A 21725-nucleotide genomic window follows, 5' to 3' on the forward strand; every position below is an offset into this window, starting at 1 on the left:
TGTTAGCCAGGATGGTCTCGATCTCCTGACCTCGTGATCCGCCCGCCTCGGCCTCCCAAAGTGCTGGGATTACAGGCGTGAGCCACTGCGCCTGGCCCACACAAGCTAATCTTAATACCAAAGCCTCAAATGACATTTATTAAGTTTCAGGCACTATTATGAGTACTTAGGATATGTTAACTCATTTAGTGTTCACAATCTTATGAAACAGACACAATTATTATCCCTATTTTTCAGATGAGGAAACAAAAGGCACAGAGAGGTTCATACCTTGTTTATGGTCAACAGCTATCAAGTGTGTAGCTGGGAGTTGCACACAGCTGTCTGATTCTAAAATTTACTTTTTTGAGGAACACATGTTGAAGAAGAAAAAAGTATTATAGTAATGTTGTTCAAATAAGCAGAACCCGGCCTTGTTTCATTTTCTGATAATTTTGGTTAATGAAGATTTTACTGTAGCTTAACATACCTAAGTCTCAAGATAAACTTAATTACAGGAAAACAGATAATTGCTGGAAATAATGTCAATCAACAAGGAAACTTTTTGTTCATTTGAACTAAAGATTTATTGGTGAGTATAGGCATTGTTATTCAAAATAGGAATCAGAGTAAAAATTTTTGAGTAGTTAGTCCAGATGGCAGTCATATGAACTTGGGGGCTTTAAAAAAGAGCATGTGTAAATGAGTATATGACTAGCCCATAATGTTCTCTCTGTGGGAGGAACAGTCCTTCCCTTGGTTTGCCCACTACCCCCAAGATGCGTGGTTTACTATTTATGTATTTCAAAGTTACACTTCCTTGCCTTGCTATAATTAGATTATATGCATAAATTGTATTAAACAATTAGGAAGGGCCACTGCACTCCAGTCTAGGCAAAACAGTGAGACTCTGTCTCTAAAATATTAAAACATAACAAAAGACAATTGGGAAGGAGAAGAACTGGCTCAAATGGTGACACTATTTCAGGTTCCACATCCCACAGTTCTGTCTCTCAGCCTGAGTATTTCCATGTGAATCGCCAATGTTCCCTTTGGACTTTAGTTTTGCCTCGAAGGCTGCTTTTGCTCAAAATGTCTGTTGCCACATTCCAGATGAGTCTATAGAAGATTTGTCTAGCAGAGTTTTCATAGATACTGGCTGTCTTCTCCACAAAGTCAGGCTGCTTTGCCAAGAAGTCAGACTTTACTCAGCAGGGCAATGCCAGCTTTAACCTGGACACATTTTGTGCAAGGAGAGCTGCTACGTTTTATGGGTGAAGTCTTGAAGTTCTGTGAAGCAATGGCTTTTTTCCATCCACTGAGTAGCATTTCATTTTTACATAAAAAGCAGGAAAACCCACCAGGTTTAAACTACACTGGGTAGAAAGCCATCAGGGTCTGAGGAACCGTTCTAAACTATCACAACTAAAATTGTCATTTAACATCTGATGCTCAGTATGATCGGTATCCCAGGAGGGAAATTCTACTGGCATTAGGACAGGTATCTGAACGGTTTTTCCAGAAGTCATGATGAAATGTTTTATCACTCATTCTAATAATTATAACAAACATACAACATAGTAACTGGCTAAAAAGTATATAATTTTGAATTATATTCTCTAAAGAGCAGAACATTAAAGATTACTAAAAGATTATTGGTCTTTTTCTAATGCAGTGCTCAGCAGAAAAGTACTCAACAGGCATAACAGACTAGCATTTGTTCTAATTAAAAAGAAAATAAAACTGGGATCTATATTGGTTAAAATTACTATAATCACAAGCAAAACTAGAAATACTCAGCTGGAAAGCACTAAAAACAAAAAACCCCACATCATTCACCTAATCCAATCAAAGATAAGAATCTTACTTTTGCCTATGTAAGACAAAACCATTAATAAAATAATTGTTAACATTAAAATAAAGGATCATTTAATTACAGGTATGCCTCACATTATGTACATTTGCTTAATAAAATTTACATCTTGAACTGTTCAAGTTGCTCATGAATTCCTCTGAACTTTTGTTTAAACAAAGAAATTTCAGACTGCTGGGCATGAACCGTTACAGAGTGACACCTAGAGAAGTGGCATTGTAGTTTAGGTTCCTTGTCTAATTATTCAGACAAAAGCAAGAGTGGTACAGAATTCTGATAGTGTCAAAAGTATAGTTTGAAGACTGCCAAGTATGAGAAAGAAAAATCCAATGATCTGGAAAAGAGGGAGAAGGTTGAGGATTAGGAAGGAGAAGTAGATTACTAGAGAATGAAAAGTATCAACAGGTTTCAAAAATGCTACAAGAAGAGTATTTCCAGTATCCCGACACCAAGCTGGCTACCACATAAATTATTCTTTGTCCATTAAAAAGTACATTTCAGTATATTAGAATTAAGAAAAATTCTTCCTGTGATACATCTGAATTTAACCTGGAAAGTAGAGGAAAACAGTATATCTTTTATAGGAATTTATGTCAATATTGTGGGAAAGCCTCTATTTTGTAAAGTAAGAAATGCCAATAGTAAGTGATACCAAACAACAAAATAAATATCCAGATCACAACATATATACATATATTTTTTAAACACTACCATTCTGCTGTGTTAAAGGACTGCACTGTTGCAATATTATGCCATTTCTTCCAGCACTTTCAGAGGAAAGCACAATCAATTCCGCAAGCTGAGAGAACTAGGACAATATAAATTGATGGTGCAGGCACTTCCCTGGAGGGCTCCGAAGAATATTCTATTTTTAACTCTCTTTCACTTTTACTGAGAAGAGAGCAGGAAGGAAATGTAGTGCTCAGCAGAAAAGTATTGAACAGGCATTAAAAGGCTAATTTTATTTTATATAGGTGATCTGAGCTACCATTTGTTCTAAAGGAAAGCACTCTTAATAACACAGAAATAATCAGAAAAATTACAAAAAGAATTAAAGAACTGCTTAGAATACCCATGAATCTAAGGTTATTTCACTTAATAGTACCTATTAATTTTTTTTTTCAGACTGTGCTTGTACAGCAGAAGCACTGTGAAGGTAATTTGTTTTGTTTTGTTTTTTAAAAGATGAGCCATTTTACTAAAGCCAAATTTATTTGTAACTAGGCATCTACAAGACCAAATTGTTAAAACCTCAAGCTTAGAATCCTGGGCTTCTGTTTGTGGCACTATTTCGGTAGGCGGGCAATTTCAACTAAAGCTAGCCCCATGGGTGTATTTGGAAGGAGATGCAGTTGCTATCACACTTGATTACCCCTTCTTATCTATCAACCCCTCTTCTCTCACTCCTGTGCCCGAAATAAACATATACATATACAAAAACCAATTCTAACAAAAACAGCCACACAGAGTTTACAGCTCACAGCTATTTAAAGAACTATTCCATGGAAGAGTCTATACAACTCAAGGAAATCTGTGGGTACTTACCAGATATATTTGGCTCCAGATTTCAGTGGCGGCAGGTTAATGGAGAAGGGAAAAGGGAAATAGGTGGATTTGTAGGTATTATACAATGTCTGAATCTATGCTGAATCACACAATACATACTAAGAAATGCTCACAGATTCAATGAAAAAACAAGAATAGCCAGAGCCACTACCTAGTAATTTACAAATACAAAATTCCTAGTACTTGGATTGAAAGCTGTCAATAAAGAAATTGACTTTGCGCCTAGAGTCCCTATTTGACATAGCTGACTCTCCTATCAATAAGCCCCCTCATCTGCTTACCCAGTAGTGCTGATTTTCCTGCTTGCCTTTTACACACTCGTTACTCTTAAATTTGTGCCTTGAAATTCTGTCAACAATCTGCACACACTGAAGACTGTTTATCCTAACAAGTTTCTTCCATAGTGTCATTCATCAGGATCCTACCATAGTCTGCTGGTAACAAAGCTTAATCAACTTGGAACCATATGATTCTGGGTTATCTGGAAAGCTAAGACTAAGGATATAATGCAATGATAATCTTTGAAGTTATCAAATGGTTGCAAAACTAAAAGTATAGTTTCACAGAATCATTTTGCTTCCCAAAGATATGCAACAACATCATTGTTTGGGAAAAAAAATTAAATTATATCGTTGGTAAGAGCTGAGCTCAAGTAGCTTCAAATGCATTTAGGTGTATTAGGTCCGTCTGATGTCATGCTTTCATATATAACAATATCCCTAAAAAGTTGTGTAGCAATAGGGAGAGATATACTTGACTTCTGCTAATGAGTTTGGTATGCTTAAAACATTAAGCTTTTTAGATAAGCTCAAAACCAAACTGAATTTGCCATCCAAATCTTACTTTGGAAAAGAAATAAGCAATAGCTCTCACAAATTTTTAATAGGTAAATTACATTAGGCCAAAGCTGTCACTTAAATTCAAATCCCTATTTCTGAGTATGATGCATGATTTAAAGGTATTACAATTAATGAAAAATATAAACAAATGTTAACACCTTCATACAGCATTAAAAAAAAGCAAAAAAGCAGTGGAAACCTGAGTAAAAAGAAGCCAGGAAGCAGCTGAAAAAGAGACCGGTTCACTGTGAGAAATGTAAACCTCTCAGACAGTGCTACGGCCCCGAATCCAACAGCTCAGGAACAAGGCCAATTATTGCAAAATATTAAATGTATATGGTGAAGCTACAAACTTTTCAAGAGTCGTAAGAATAACAACAGCTACACAGAAAACAGCTAGGGCTTTGTAAACCTAAAATCTTCACTATAATTACTACCTGCAGAAAAAGTTTCTTTATAGTATATCAAACTCCTTATATGCAGTGTACTTTACAGTATTCAAAGCATACATTTTATGATAAAGGTTTAAAGTAATAAATCTTTATTAGTGGAACTGGTAATCTGATCTTTTGAAATAGTTGCTTTTATTGATTCCAGTTATTGACAGTTGGTTGCCAAGCTGTTACAAACCAATTCTCTATTATTCTACCTTTCTGAACTAGAAATGACTCATATGAGACACAAAGAATCGTGGCGTTTTAGAGTACACAGAGGCTTCAACAGACAATACAGTAAAACTTCCATACTTTGCAAATGAGTCCAACTGAAACTCAGTGGCTTTAAGTGATATGCCTAACATCAGTTAAAAATGACTAAGGGCCATCAGGATTCTGACTTTTATTTTGTTGTTCTTTCCATTATACAGTGCATTGTCCAGAAAGTCTTATGTGTGTAGCCAGGGTTTCTTCTGTTTCTGTTGATAGGGGTTTATGCAACCTTGTTTTGAATGAACAGTCCAGTAGTTTCACATTCGTAACAAAAGACTAGTACATTCATTTCCCCAGCAGTAATGTTAGTCCTGATTTCAGCTGGGGTCCACTGGCACACATGGGTAAAAGACCTAGAGCATTTTATCCTTGAGATATTTCCCCAACCTCCTCCCTACCCGCGAAAGGAAAAATAATAAAAGATTCAGTATTTCTACTGCCCATACCCTATCTGGTCTAAAAATACTTTGCTCAGTTGGGTTTGTTAATTGAGGGCAAAATTTCTTTGAGTTCAAATATAAACATTTAAACATTACTTGTGCCATAGTGAAAAAAAAAAAAGGAAAAAACCATGCCAAATCTACTAGTGTTTCCATTATTTGGTTGAATAGTTTCACCCTTTTATGTAATTAAAAAAAAAACATGCTTCTTGACACTTTGTGGGGTAAGCAAGTGTTGTTTGACAAGACATAAAAATATAAGATATGAAAAATTATTTCTCATTTTTAACCAGATTGGGATAGTAGAATGTAGAGAGGTAAGAAAATAAAAGCCAAAAGGAATCCCAGAAGTATGTTTCCATATAAAAATGTAAATTATGAGACAGTAATTGCTATATATCTGTAAAAAAACCTCAAAAACAATAAACTGTCTTGTTAATTTCCCAGTACATTTTACTTTTCTACACTAGGGCACATACAAACATTAACACATACTTTTCTGTTAATTTTTTTTTTTTATTTTGAGACTGAGTCTCACTCTGTTGCCCAGGCTGGAGTGCAGTGGCGCCATCTCGGCTCACTGGAACCTCCGCCTCCCAGGTTCAAATGATTCTCCTGCCTCAGCCTCCCAAATAGCTGGGATTACAGGTGTGCGCCACCACGCCTGGCTAATTTTTTTTTTTGCATTTTTAAACAGGGTTGCATAATGTTGGCCAGGCTGGTCTCAAACTCCTGACCTCAGATGATCCACCCGCCTCGGCCTCCCAGAGTGGTGGGATTACAGGTGTTAGCCACCACGCCTGGCCTTCTGCAAGTTTTGACATAAAAATTAACGATGAGCTAACTATAAAAAAGTCTTTAGATTACAACTTTTAAAAAAGAGTTAAAATCCCCACTAATTCTATGAAAAGATTCAATACAATTACCAACACAATAGTTGGCACTGGCACTGCTGAACTTTTCTTTAAAGGAAAATTATCTATGATACTTATTAGCATAACAAAATTCCTTTCTCTTTTAGATAAGAATGTTTTGAGGATTTATTCCTTTTATTCTTCAAACTGAATGAGTCAACTAACTTAAGCTGCAAGTTAAGAGGATACTATATAAAATAGCTGAAAGGACAAGTCTAGTTTTTGCTATATTATGACTGACTCAAAAGAGTCAAATACAATGTCAAACATTTTTCAAAGACACGATTCTCTTTTTTGCACCTGTAGCACTATTCAGATGCAATCTGATTGTTTCTTCCTTCTCATCATAACTAGCATCAGAGAAAACCCCACAATTAAATGTCACCAATAATAAACACATGCTATCTGTCACATAGATGTTTTTACCCCTGATCAGGCATATTTAGTTGTATTCCATTAAGTGTCTTTTTTTTTTTTTTTTTTTTTTTGCAGAGAGGCAATTGTACTTGCACACTAGTCCCAATTTGTGATTGAAAGTGATTTTACAGGCAGTTTGACCATGGAGAGCGATAAAAATTTTGCCACGTTGAAGAACAAAATTAGTAAGCTAACACAAATACAGAACAAAGGATTTTTGCCTGCCTAGGATGTACTAATGAATTAAGTTAATTAGTCACACACAAGGATATTTAAATGAGTAGCATAAAGGTACATTTCTTTATTATGGCATCAGGTACAGTCTGTGTTATAATTTTGGAAGACAAAAATCAGAAAAAAAAAATGAAAATTATATTACTTGAGGTCCAGAAAAATTCAGAAAATTGTTTCTGAATAAAACACCAATGTATACAAAGCTAATGAGCAGTACCAGCTAATGAGCAGTATCACAACCAATGTTCCCACGAATAGAGAATAATTTTTGATACCTTTTGAAATTATATCATATACTAGTTACATTATTTGATGTGGACTGTACTATTAAATTTTAGGTAGCTTGGAACTACAGTTCTAACTTGGCTAAAATGACGAATGTTTGTATTCAACATTCTTTGGAAGAACATTTGTCACAGGTACATACAAGGCTAGTAACATATTAAAAAGGGGAGAACCTGTAAACTAACCACGAGACAACTCCTAAGGGTACCAGATTAAGGACCTGGAAGTTATCCTGCATGGCTACGCTAAGCATGAACTATATCTAGCAAAGAAAGTTAGTGAGTCACACTGATCACTGAAGACTGCAACAGTAAAGAGAAGTATGACTACTATTCATCAGATGGGCCAGTGCAGAGATGCTTCTCCTAAACTGGTGGTAACCCTGAAGAGTTTCACACAATATCAAGAGTAGTAAACAGCCTCAGTGGAGGTGGAGGTTATGGGTTCCTCAGTGAGTCACACTCACATAGTCTGGGAGCCTCCAATAGTGAAAAGCAGTTAAGAAAGCTCTAAAGAAACCAATGATAAAATTCTACTTCAACTCCTAGAGTTATAAAAGGCTGAATAAATACCTTATTAAACATCTGGGAAGTACACATCTAGGTGAGAAGCATATAGAGAAATGAGTTCATTAAAAAATCAGTAAGATAGTTTTATACACTGAGATCAAAATTGTTTTCACTGAATGCTTGAAGAAAATCTGCAGAGTGCTAAAACAAAAACAATGCTGAGTTTTAATAAATTTCATTTAAGTGGCCTTAGATTGTATTTTGTTTAAAAATACTTTTCACTATCAATCAACAAACTGAAAAGCAAAACAGAAAATATGCTAAGTACATCATTTCTTTCAAAGGCATACTTACTAAAAGATCAAAATATCATCCCTAGACTAGGGTTCTCAATCCAAGTTAGGTGGTTTTGATCTTTGCTTCTGGTTAGCTATTGATAAGTCATCTTGCCTCGCCTTGCCTCTCTTGCTGTTACCATAGGTGATTTATCAGGCTGCAAAGACAGCTTCAATTTCAATGGCAGTGAGAGATGGCAGCCACTTAAAAAACTGCTTAAGATATTCCCAGATACTCCCAACCCTTTAGCATGTAGACCTGACACTGTAGTACTTTCCAGAGGATGCTGAGATTTGCTCACTCTTTTAATCTCACTGGTTTGCAAACTCATATGTATGAACATATTCGAGATCCTGAGAGACTGAGTAGGTACTACTTAAGAGCAATACTGAAATAGAAGATGGGAAAAAGCATGGCTCAGAAGTTATGACATAAGAAACACAACTCACCTGTCTGCTGCGCAGGTTGTGGCAGTGGTTGGTTTAGATGTGAATTGTAATGAACAGAAGGGACTGGGCGATACTGAGGTTGGCTGGAGTGATAGTGGCCTGGAGTGCAATAACAGGCTGGCATCTAGGATCATAAATATTGTGGGAAAAAAAATCAATTTTACTTGCATTACATGTTTTTCTGTGAGAAAGATCAGAGTTTAATAAATAATAATTCTTTTTAGCACTAATCATCCGAAAACTGCTTTTTCTTAAATTTAACTGAAATTTTAAAAAAAATTCAAACATACAGTATGCATAAAAAGGTAACTAATGTGTCACCAATCATATTTAGATTTTAATTTTTTTGCCATATTTGCTTCAGATCTCTTACAAAACCAAACATTACTTAATTAGCTAAAGACTCACCCTATTTCCTTTACTCTTAACTTCCGTAGAAGCCATTATTCTGTAGTTGGTGATTTTACTATATATATCTGTTTACTATGTATCTATTATCCTTACATGTATTAGTATTTTATTTATTTTTAGTTTTTTTTTTTTTTTTTTTTTTTTTTTTGGAGGTGGAGTCTTGTTCTGTTGCCCAGGCTGGAGTGTAGTGCTGCGATCTCGGCTCACCACAACCTCCGCCTCCCAGGTTCAAGCGATTCTCCTGCCTCAGCCTCCGGAGTAGCTGGGATTATAGGTGTGCACCACCATGCCTGGCTAATTTTTCTATTTTCAGTAGAGATGGGGTTTCACCATGTTGGCCAGGCTGGTCTCAAATTCCTGACCTCAAGTGATCTGCCCACCTCAGCTTCCCAAAGTGCTGGGATTACAGGCATAAGCCACTGCACCCGGCTGAGCATTTTAAAAATCCAAATGTCCAAAATCTGAAATACTCCAAAATCTTTAACTTTCTGAGTACCAACATGATGCCAAAAGCATTATATCATGTCAGTACACAAAAAGAAACTCCACACCTGACCTCATGTGACAGGTTACAGTCAAAACTTTATGTCATGCATGAAGTTACTTAAAATATTGCTTATATTACCTTAAGGCTGTGTGTATAAGATGTATATGAAACAAATGAACTTGGTTTTAGATTTTGGGCCCTATCCCAAGATATCTCATTGCATATATGCAAATATTCCAAAATCCAAAGAAAAAAAAACAAAACTGAAACTTCTGGTCCCAGGCTTTTCAAATAAGGGAAACTCAACTACATATAACTTCATGAAACTTATTTTGCAATTCATATTGTTTTTGAGACATCTTTCTTTATTGAAACATATACAGCTAGCTCATTCAATTTAACTGCTGAAGAACATTCATTGTATAAACTATTTTATCCATTCCCACATTAGTGCACAGTTATACTGGTTCCATTCTTTAATTTTTCTCATACAGTCATGTATCACAAAGTGACATTTTGGTTAATGACAGATTGCATATATGATGGCGGCCCCCTAAGATTATAAAGAAGCTGAAAAATTCCTATCACCCAGTGATGTCATAGCATAATACATCACTCACATGTCTGTAGTCCTACTGTGCTAGCAGTTGTTTAAAAGTATAGCAGACAGTATGTAAGACTTGGTAATGATAATAAATGGCTATTATTGGTTTATGTATTTACTATATTTTTAACTATTATTTTAGAATGTAGTCCTTCTGGGCCAGGTTTGGCGGCTCACGCCTGTAATCCCAGCCCTTTGGGAGGGTGAGGCGGGAGGATCACTTGAGCCCAGGAGTTCGAGATCTGGCTGGGCCACACAGTGAGACCCTATCACTACTGAAAATTAAAAAAATAGCTAGGTGTGGTGGCGCACACGCCTGTAGTCCTGGATACTCGGAGGCTGAGGTCGGGGATTACTTGAGCCCAGGAGGTCACAGCTGCAAGTGAGCAGTGGTTGCACCACTGCACTCCAGCCTGAGTGACAGTGGCAAGAGCCCGTCTTAAAAAGAATGTCCTGCTACTTATTAAAAACTACAAAACAGATTCAGGGCCAGGGGCAGGGGCTCACACCTGTAATCCTAGCACTTTGGGTGGATCACTTGAGCGCAGGAGTTCGAGACCAGCCTGGGCAACATGGTGAAACCCTGTCTCTACAAAAAATACAAAAATTAGCCAGGTGTGATGTGCGTGTCTGTAATCCCAGCTACTTAGGGGGCTGAGGTGGGAGAACTGCTTGAATTTGGGAGGTTGAGGCTTCAGTGAGCCAAGATCGTGCCATTGCATTCCAGCCTGGGTGACAAAGTGAGACCCTGTCTCAAAAAACAAAAAACAAAAAACCAAAACAAAACCCAAACCAAACACACACACACACACACACACACACACACACACACACACACACACACACACAGACTCAGGCAGGTCTTTCAGGAGGTATTTCAGAAGAAGGCATTGTTATCATAGGAGATGACAGCTCCACATGTGTTACCACCTCTGAAGACCTTCTAGAGGGACAAGATGTGGAGGTGGAAGACAATGATGCTGATGATCCTGAACTGAGTAGGCCTAGGCTAATATGCACGTCTGTATCTTAGTTTTTAATTAAAAAAAAATTAAAGAGAAAGAAAATTTAAAAATTCATAAAAGAAAAGCTTTAGAATAAGGATATAAAGAAAATATTTCTGTATAGCTGTACAATGTATTTGTGTTTTAAGCTAAGTTTTATTACATAAGAATAAAAAAGTGAAAAGAATTAAAACATTTATAAAGTTACTGTAAGCTAAGGTTAGTTTATTATTGAAGAAAGAAAAATGTATTAGATAAATTAAGTGTAGCCTAAGTGAAGAGTGTTTATGAAGTCTACAGTAGTAAAATGTCCCAGGCCATCACATTCACTCACCACTCACTGACTCACCTAGAACAACTTACAGTCCTGCAAGCTGCATACATGGTTAACTGCACTATATCAGTGTACCATTTAAAAAAATCTTTTGGCTGGGTGCAGTTGCTCACGACTGTTAATCCCAGCACTTTTGGAGGCCGAGGCAGGCAGATCACGAGGTTACGAGTTTATCAGCCTGGCCAACAAAGTCAAACCCCGTCTCTCCTAAACATACAAAAAGTCAGCTGGGCGTTGTGGCACGCGCCTTGTAGTCTCAGCTACTCAGGGGCTGAGGCAGTAGAATCACTTGAACCAGGGAGGCGGAGGTTGTGGTGAGCTAAGTTCTTACCACTGAACTCCAGTCTGGCGGCAGAGCAAGACTCCATCTCAAAAAAAAAAAAAAAAAACAAAAAAAAAAACCAAAAAAAAAACCCAAAAAACTTTTATATCATATTTTTACCGTACCTTTTCGGTTTACATATGTTTAGATACACAAATACTTATCATTGTTATATAATTGCCTACAGTATTTAGTACAGTAACATGTTGTATAGGTTTGTAGCTCATAGGCTATACCATATAACCTAGGTGTGTAGAGGGCTACACCATCTAGGTGTGTGTAAATACACTTTGTGACATTCACACAATGACAAAACCCACTAGAGATGCATTTCTCAGAAAGTATCTCTATCATTAAATGATGCATGACCATATTTCTAATGCAAATTAAAATGCCATCAAGACTATCTTGATTTATTTTTCCTTCCAGAGCTATTACTATTAGTTATGAAGTTCTCTTAATCTGACCTTGTTTGGGGTGAAGAATAAACACCTAATCCGGTATTATAGAAGCATGTGGGTAAGTTAACTTCAACAGTGTCATAGGCTCGTTCACACTCTGCTCTTCTGATTGGGTTATTTGTAACAAGAACACACATCTGTGGCGATCTTAAAGAGTGCTCATCTCATCTGAAAACCAGCCAGGTGTAACATTCCTAGGTTAGTTTTTAGCCAAGAATCTCTCAAGTTTACTGTAGATCTCCTGTCTTTGAAGCATTAAAATAGACACAATACATACGGGATCCCTTAACTGTTCCTGGAGGTATCAGAAAGTAATCTAAATCCTGAGTTTATTTTCCTTTAATTAAATAAGATATCTTTTTTATTTGGCTGGATTTGGATTTGGCTGGAGTAAAGTGGTGCAATCTCAGTTTACTGCAACCTCCAATTTCCAGGTTTAAGCAATTCTCCTGCCTCAGTCTCCTGAGTAGCTGGGATTACAGATGCCTGCCACCACACCTGGCTATGTTTTTTTTTTTGGTATTTTTAGTAGAGATGGGGTTTCACCATGTTGGCCAGGCTGGTTTCCAACTCCTGACCTCAAGTGATCCGCACATCTTGGCCTCCCAAAGTGCTAGGATTACAGGCTTGAGCCACTGTGCCTGGCCAGTATCTCTCTCTTTTTAAAATTGAGATGGAGTCTCGCTCTGTGGCCCAGAAGTGCAATGGCATGATCTCAACCTCTGATCGCAACCTCTGCCACCCAGGTTCAAGCAATTCTCGTGCCTCAGCCTCCCAAGGTAGCTGGGATTATAGGTGCCCGCCACCATGCCTGGTTAATTTTTTTTTTTTTTGAGACGGAGTCTGGCTCTGTTGCCCAGGCTGGAGTGCAGTGGCCGGATCTCGGCTCACTGCAAGCTCCGCCTCCCGGGTTTATGCCATTCTCCTGCCTCAGCCTCCCGAGTAGCTGGGACTACAGGCGCCCACCACCTCGCCCGGCTAGTTTTTTGTATTTTTTAGTAGAGACGGGGTTTCACCGTGTTAGCCAGGATGGTCTCGATCTCCTGACCTCGTGATCCGCCCGTCTCGGCCTCCCAAAGTGCTGGGATTACAGGCTTGAGCCACCGCGCCCGGCCTAATTTTTTTTTTGTATTTTTAGTAGAGATGGGGTTTCACCATGTTGGTCAGGCTGGTCTCGAACTCCTGACCTCAAGTGATCTGCCTGCCTCAGCCTCCCAAAGTGTTGGAATTACAGGCGTGAGCCACTGTGCCCGGCTGCCAATATCTCTTTTAAGGCAAAAATGATTAACACTATTTTTGGTATATACTATATAGAGATGCAATGTATATGGCAACAACAGCAATAGGATGAAGAATGTGAATGGAATTATACTGTTGTAAGGCTGCTACCTTTTACTTGAAATTTCAATATTAACTTGAAGTAGATTTTGATAAGGTAAAGGTAGATAAAGGTAGATAACACAGTCCCTAGAAAAACAAACACATTCAGAAAATTCAAGGGGATGTACCTAAAAAGACAATACTAAAGAAAGTGAACTGAAATGCTCACTTCGGCAGTACATATAATAAAATTGGAACAATACAGAGAAGATTAGCATGGACACTGCACAAGGATGACACAGAAATTCGTAAAGTATTCAATATTATTTTTAAAAAGTTCAAATAATATAAAATGCAGGAAAGTAGAATAAAATACAGATAGGGCAAATAAAAAAAATAGCAATGTGGCATACCTGAATCTAACTATGTCAAAAATACATTAAATTTAAAGGGTCTAATGACACTGAAATCATTGTATAAAGAGGCAGAACCCAACTAATAACCATAAATGAAAGACACTTCAAATATAGGGGTTGCAAGTAAGGTAGAAAAAGACATACCATTTAACTGTTACTCAAAAGAATGACACTCTATAATGTCAGATAAAATAGGTTTCAAGAAATACTATTAGAGACAGAGAAAAACATTATGTATGAGTCAATATATCAGGAAGACATGATAAATATAAATTGCTTAATATAGCTTCAAATACTATAAAAAACTGATAGAACAGGGAAATAGACAAGTCCCAAAACAATAGAATATGAAATCAATGATGACCAGAGTAAATGAAAAAACACCCCATGCTCATTTAAGACTGGAAAATTTAATAGTCAGTATGGCAATAATATCAAAGAGATCTACATATTCCACGCAATACCTATCAACACGCCAATGGTCTTTTTTTGCAGAAACAGAAAAGCCCATTCTCAAATTCATATGGAACCGCAAGAAGCCTGAATACTAAAAACAATTCTGAAGAAGAACAGAGTAGGAGTACTCACTCTTTCCATTTTTAAAAGTTACTACAAAGCCACAGCAATGAAAACAATGTAGTACTGGCAAAAGGGTAGAAATACATAATGTGGTAAAAGTGAAAGCCCAGGAAAAAACCCTTACATTTATGGTCAATGGATATTTGACAGGGATTCCAGGGTTATTTAATGGGGAAAGAAAAGTATCTTCAACAAATAATGCTAGAATAACCAGATATATACTTGAAAAAGAATGAAGATGAACTCTTGCCTCACACCATATTCAAAAATTAACTCAAAATGGATAAATAAATGACCTAGGAGCTAAAAACAAAGCACTTAAAAGACAGGACTACATTTTCGTGACCTTTGTTTTGGCAACAAATTCTTAGATATGACACCACAAGCACGAGAAATAAAAGAAAAAAATGGATAAAGTGAACTTTACCAAAATTAAAAAACTTTTATCCATCAAAGAACATTATTAAGAAACTAAAAAGACAATTTTACAGAATGAGTCAAAATAATTGCATATCACTTATCTGACAAGGGTCTAGTATCCAGAATACATAAAGAGCTCTTAGCTCAATAATAAAAAGACAAATATATATATATACACACACACACACACACAGACATACATTTAATACATATACACACATACTCCAAAAAACTGAAAACAGGTATTAAAAAAATACATGTACCTACATATTGAAAACAGCACTATTTACAGAAACAAAAGATGAAAACATTCCAAATTTTGGCCACGTGTGGTGGCTCATGCCTGTAATCCCAGTACTTTGGGAGGCCGAGGTGGGCGGATCACTTGAGGTCAGGAGTTCCAGACCAGCCTGGTCAAAATGGTGAAACACTGTCTCTACTAAAAATACAAAAATTAGCTGGGCGTGGTGGCTCATGCCTGTAATCCCAGCTACTCGGGAGGCTGAGGCAGGAGAATTGCTTGAACCTGGCAGGTGGAGGTTGCAGTGAGCCGAGATCACACCACTGCATTCCAGCCTGGGCAACAAAGAGAGACACTATCTCAAAATAAATAAATAAATAAACAAACAAAAAAGAAAGAAAGAAAGAGAAAGAGAATGAAAGAAAGAAAGAAAGAAAGAAAAGAAAAGAAAAGATTCCAAATTTCAATGGATAAAAAAGTAAATTATGAATAGTGTGAACAGATTTTTAAGTATGAATACATTTTAAGTATGAATAGTGTGCCACTGTGTGTGTGTGTGCGCGTGTGTGTGTGCGTGCGAGCGCACAAGCCTAAGCTACAATGTGGCACGGGCCTAAGCTACAATGTGGCGCAGGCCTAAGCTACAACTTTGCAAATACTATGTTAAGTGAATTAAGTCAGACACAAAAGGTAACAGGTCACCTGATTCCATTAATATCAACTACTCAGAATAGGTAAATCCACAGGAGACAGAAGCAGATTGGTGGTTGCCAGAGGCTGGGAAATGGGACAATAAGTAGCAACTGCTAACAGGTATGGGGTTTCCTTATGGAGTGATGAAAATGTTTTGGAACCAAACAGAAGTGGTGGTTGTACAACACTGTGAATATGTACTAAATGCAACTAAAATGTTCACATAAAAATGGTTAAATGGTTAATTTTATATTATGTGAATTTCAATAAAAAAATCAAAATGCCCTGCCTCACAAAAAAATCCTGAACAAAAAAACACATAACACTAAAATATTAGAACACGAATTCTCAGCTCACTGCAACCTCTGCCTACCGGGTTCAAATAATTCTCCTGCCTCACGCCCACGAGAAGCTAGGATTACAGGTGCACACCAGCATGCCCAGCTAATTTTTGTATTTTTATTAGAGATGGGGTTTCACCATGTTGGCAAAGTTGGTCTCAAATTCCCGACCTCAAGTGATCTGCCCATCTTGGCCTCCCAAAGTGCTGGGATTACAGACATAAGCTACTGTGTCCGGCTCAAAACACTGAAATCTTAAAGAGTGAGCTCTCTGACCACATATAATTAAAATAGCAATCAATAACGAAAGGTATTTAGAAAGCCCCTAAATATTTGGAAATTAAATAACATACTTCTAAGTAAGTCATGGGTCATAAAAAGTCCTCCTAAAAAACAAAACATTTTAAACTAAATAATAACTAACACGCTACATATCCAAATTTGTGGATAGCACCAAAATGTTGCTTAGAAATTTGCAGCATTAAAAAAAAAAAAAGAAATTTATAGCATTAAAAACTTCTATTAGAAAGAAGAAAAATCTAAAATCGCTGAAAATAAAATCATAAAAATTCATGAAACTTTTTTTTTTTTTGAGATGGAGTCTCGCTCTGTTGCCCAGGCTGGAGTGCAGTGGCTCAATCTCGGCTCGCTGCAACCTTCATGTCCTGGGTTCAAGTGATTCTCCTGCCTCAGCCTCCCAGTAGCCGGGATTACAGGCGTGCACCACCATGCCTGGCTAATTTTTGTATTTTCAGTAGAAAAAGGGTTTCGCCATGTTGGCCAGGCTGGTCATGAACTCCTGACCTCAAGTGATCCACCTGCCTCAGCCTCCCAGAGGGCTGGGATCGCAAGCGTGAGCCACCACCTCTGGCCGGTTTTTTTTTTTTTTAAGAACATCAAAAGAATTGATAAACCATCTGGTTAAATTAATAAACAAAAACGAGAGTGTAAAATTCCCATATCAAGAAATAAAGAGGGAACACCACTAAGATCCTAAAGGTATTAAAAGCATAAGGGGATATTAAGAACAATTTTATGACAAGCTTGAAACATGAAATGGACACAAATTATGACAATTAGTCCAAAGAGAAACAGAGAACTGGAATCCTTTTATATCTACTAAGAAATTAAATTTGTAATTTAAAAACCTTCCCTGCAAAAAATCTCCAGTTATAGATGAATTCATTGATGAATTCCGGCAAACATGTGAGAAGAAGTAACATCAATCCTACACAAACACCTTTAGAAAATGAAGGAGTAGGGAACAATGCCCAACTCATTTTAAGGCAAGTACCACCCGGAGAGTACAACCAAAAATACTACAAGCGAACTGCAGACCAATATCCTTCATGAACATAGATGCAAAAATCTTTAACAAATATTAGCAAACAGAATCCCACAACATATAAGGATAGTCTGTTTCAGAAATTAAAAGTCAGTTAAACATTCAAAAGTTTCGCCATGTTGCCCAGGCTGGTCTCCAACTCCTAGGCTCAAGTCCAGCCTCGTGAGTCTGCCTCAGCCTCACAAAGTGCTGGGATTACGGGTGTGAGCCACTGTGCCCTGCTTTACCATTTTATTTTTACAGTGGATTTACACTTTATTGTGTTTCCCTTAGGTTAGTTTTTTAGAAACCCATACCTCTCAGTCAGAAAAAAAACCCTTAAAGCTCACATACTTTACCAACCAACTGGAGCATTTACCTGTCATATGGTTGCTTAGCACGTGCATGAAAATCTCCAGAGGAGGAAAGATGACTATATGCTTTGTTTATATACTCTGACAAATTCTCTTCATGAGAATTTAAAAACAAGTTCTTTGAAGTTAAAACTGATCTTAAGTGAGAGGTTTCCACAAGAAAGAAAAGGTTAAAAAGCAATATACCTGTGGTGATGGCTGCTGAATATATCCCTGCTGCTGGAGCACAGGCTGGCTGACAGGATGACCAGAGGCAGAATATCCAGCAGTAGGGACTGGCTGCCCAGGTGGTAGGGGAGGAGGAGGAGGTGGTGGTGGTGGCGGTGGAGGAGGATGTGGTGGAGGGGCTGCTGTCATGATATAACCAGACTGCTGTGGAGACTGAAGAACCACAGTGGACTGGAACATGGTGGTATGAGGGTCAGAACCATCAGTAGATGGCTGGCGAGCAAGACTCATGTGACTAAACTGAGACCCAAGGTTATCCTGCTAAAAAAGGAACAAGTCAAAAATTAGTAAGCCTTCTACACATAGGCCAAACTTATCAAAGAAAAATACTTCCTATTTTAAAATAAGGTACAGTAGTACATATTATGGAAATTATATATCTCTACAACAGCAATAATGTAACACAGTGAAGCTTCAAAAAAATGACAACTCTATTGTTGAATATTACAATGCTGTCATTATAAATTATTTAAAAAATATATCTAATGGGGATGTACAGCATGCAGAAAAGAGTAGGGTACAACATTTCACATTAAAACATGAAGACATTTATTTAAATGAAGATGAAAGTTAACATTAGAATGTAGAAGTGAAATTGGCCATGTTCATATTATACAATTAATATTTTCTGAAAGGACTTCAAAGACCAAGCAATGAGCAAGGTACTAATTAGTATTTGCTTTAAATTATCTCCCCTCTTCCTAGAAGGCAAAATTCAAATTCTATGCATTTTTGTATCCCTAACCATGAAAATTACTTGTAGAAATTAAATACATAAAATCCAACTACACAATCCTTTCTCTAATCTTTCAGAAATAATTTGGCCATACATTCCATTCTTCCCTTGTGTTTTTCAGTCTGTTCTGGAAGTCAGATAATTTGACAAATGTAATTCAAATGACAGTTTCCTATGCTTTTGCTAAATGGTGCCCTACCAAGACAAGGGTTATGATTTATGTGCTATCTGACAAACATTTCTCTAATTCAACAGGGTAAGGACCAGCTCTTATTGTTCCAGAAAAATATAACTGAAATGATGATATAGGGTTAAAATGCTCCCTATTCCCAAGAAACTACAGACTGGCAACAAAATATACCACATTTTGTTAAAAGGTTAACACAAAATTGTGGCAATTGAGTCATCAGATCAAAGCTGCCATGTCTGCAGTTTCTAGATCTACTGGATTTTCCGAAGAAAATTAAGGCTATGGAGAAGATAAAGGACTGAAAGGAGACGCCTGATTTAATGATTGAAAATATATGGTTTTTCTCTTCCCAAATAGTCACTCTGACATACTCTAGCACTATTAGCCTAACTTAGTGAATGCTTTCAAAAAGAAAAAAATGTACCTATGAACTGTAATTTCAATGTTATATGATCAAATATTGTTAATAGAAGTACCATAACTGTATACCACTCTCAAAGTCACCTTGGAAAAAAGTCATTTTCTTATTCCAATAAAAATTGGGGGCATAATTTGGATTGAAGAAAGTATCATTACTTTACAGTCACAGATTAAATATCCAGAAATCTTCTTAGAAAATACACTTAGAAGTCCTCTGTAGATGTAAGCTACAACTCGCCCTAAGAACTGGTACTGAGTCTACTGGACTTTCAGTGTTGGTGAAAAAATACAATGCCTAAACTCAGATGAAAGCTACCATCCCAGGACAGCACAGATCCTGCACTGGTCTCAATGAGAAAGTTGCTGAAACGTATTAGGACTAGAATAATCAACCTGAAAATTCTTTCATTATGAAAAAGCAGGAAAAGATTAAACAATCACCATAATAAGCCACTATAACCAATATTTTATGGAACAGAATAAATTATTTCTACTATGAGTTAGAAATACTTTTTTTAGATACATATGTAAACCTGACTCAAAAAAATCACAAAAGATCGTATTACGTTAATGACACTCTTGAGCATTCATCACACATCCACCCACAGAAACAACGCAGGAGGTGAATAGAGATATAGTACCACGGAGTATTGCTGGGTGGGTGAGACTGGCAGGAGCGGGGATGGGTAAGGGGCTGTAGAGTACTGAACAGGCTGTGAAGAGGACTGCAGAGGACGAACAGGCTAAAGAATAACAGGTTGGCAAACAATGTTAATGTCAGAATAAAACGTTAGAAGAATTGCATAAAATGGAAATTTACACTTTTTTGGCAATAGCTTTAACTACATTTATAAAGTCATTTAAAATATAACAACATAGGAAACAACAAAAACAATACAAAGTGAAGAAATGCTAATACAGTAAAAGTTTCAAAAACATGTATGCCTGAATTTATTACATAATTAGGAGGATAATTTTTTGCAATAAAATATTTTATTATAGATTAATGGGAACAGGTGATTTAGGCATTTTGAATCTTATTATTTAACCAAGACCCCTGGATTAAGTCAGTCAAAGCAAAACTACTTCTCATTATTTCCTGGTTTTATGAAAGGGCTGCCCTATTTTGCAGTATAATACTAAATTATAAATGAAAAACTTCATTCTTACTATCAGACAGCAATAACTTACACAATAACTGTTACAATTACCCTACTGATAAGGCAAAATTAAGCAGTCTTTTGGGACCAAAGCCCCTAACTTTTAGCAATTTTATTTTATTTTATTTTTTTTTTGAGACTGAGTCTCGCTCTGTTGCCCAGGCTGGAGTGCAGTGGCGCGATCTCGGCTCACTGCAAGCTCCGCCTCCTGGATTCCCCATTCTCCTGCCTCAGCCTCCCGAGTAGCTGGGACTACAGGCACCCGCGACAGCGCCCGGCTAGTTTTTTTTGTATTTTTTTAGTAGAGACGGGGTTTCACCGGGTTAGCCAGGATGGTCTCGATCTCCTGACCTCGTGATCCACCCGTCTCGGCCTCCCAAAGTGCTGGGATTACAGGCTTGAGCCACCGTGCCCGGCCAGCAATTTTATAAGAAAAATGCACTGGGTAAAAAAATACAGTGGGAACTATTAAGAATGATAGCCTAAGGAACAACACACATATACATACAGACACATGCACACACACACACAAACTCATCTCTTTTATATAAGGAAGATAAACACTTCCTTTGTAATTAAACACATTTCTATTAAGATAGTACATGTTAGGAGCTGAGAAACTAGTTACTTAAAATCTCTGGCCGTTAATCAAATATTCCTGAGTTTCTGGAAAAAAAGGTTTTATGTTTCCCGGGGGCACTCAAAAACAGGTGTTATTTTTTAAAAGAAGTTGTAATCACTTTTCAATCTTGGGAATACAGCTGGCCATCTACTAACTAAAATTGGCATCTGTTTAATTTTCTCATATTTATACTGTTTATTACAAAAAAGGTAATATACATATTGGGTAAAGACTATAGCAACCCACTTTACAGAAGGCAATCAGACTAAGGTAAATTAAGTGACTTGTAGACAGTCACATAAACAAGTAGATGAGGAACCCAGGGAATCTTACTTGATGAAAACTCTTAGTTAAAATGTACATTCATGCATCTCCTTCTGAACAATATCTCTGAAGACAATACTTTAAAAATGTTAGATAAACTAATGGAATTAAGATTGTTCAGGCAATAGTTTAAATAGAGAACTTCTATGTCAACTAAGATAGACAT

General features: G+C 37.0%; 1 protein-coding gene across 4 annotated transcripts in view; it reads right to left on the minus strand.

Moving 5' to 3' along the window:
- Positions 1-21725, minus strand: part of R3HDM1 (R3H domain containing 1) — a 201970-nt gene that overhangs the window by 60744 nt on the left and 119501 nt on the right. For 3 of the 4 annotated variants that reach the window (XM_011970280.1, XM_011970277.1, XM_011970279.1), the window contains 2 exons: positions 18066-18368; positions 8549-8672 (listed from right to left, as the gene is read on the minus strand). In XM_011970280.1, coding sequence (XP_011825670.1) covers positions 8549-8672; positions 18066-18368 — 427 coding nt within the window. The remainder of the gene's footprint in view (positions 1-8548; positions 8673-18065; positions 18369-21725) is intronic. The other variant, XM_011970278.1, reaches the window with a different exon arrangement.

The sequence above is a fragment of the Mandrillus leucophaeus genome, unplaced genomic scaffold (genome assembly GCF_000951045.1).
Source record: "Mandrillus leucophaeus isolate KB7577 unplaced genomic scaffold, Mleu.le_1.0 Scaffold94, whole genome shotgun sequence".
NCBI lineage: Eukaryota > Metazoa > Chordata > Mammalia > Primates > Cercopithecidae > Mandrillus > Mandrillus leucophaeus.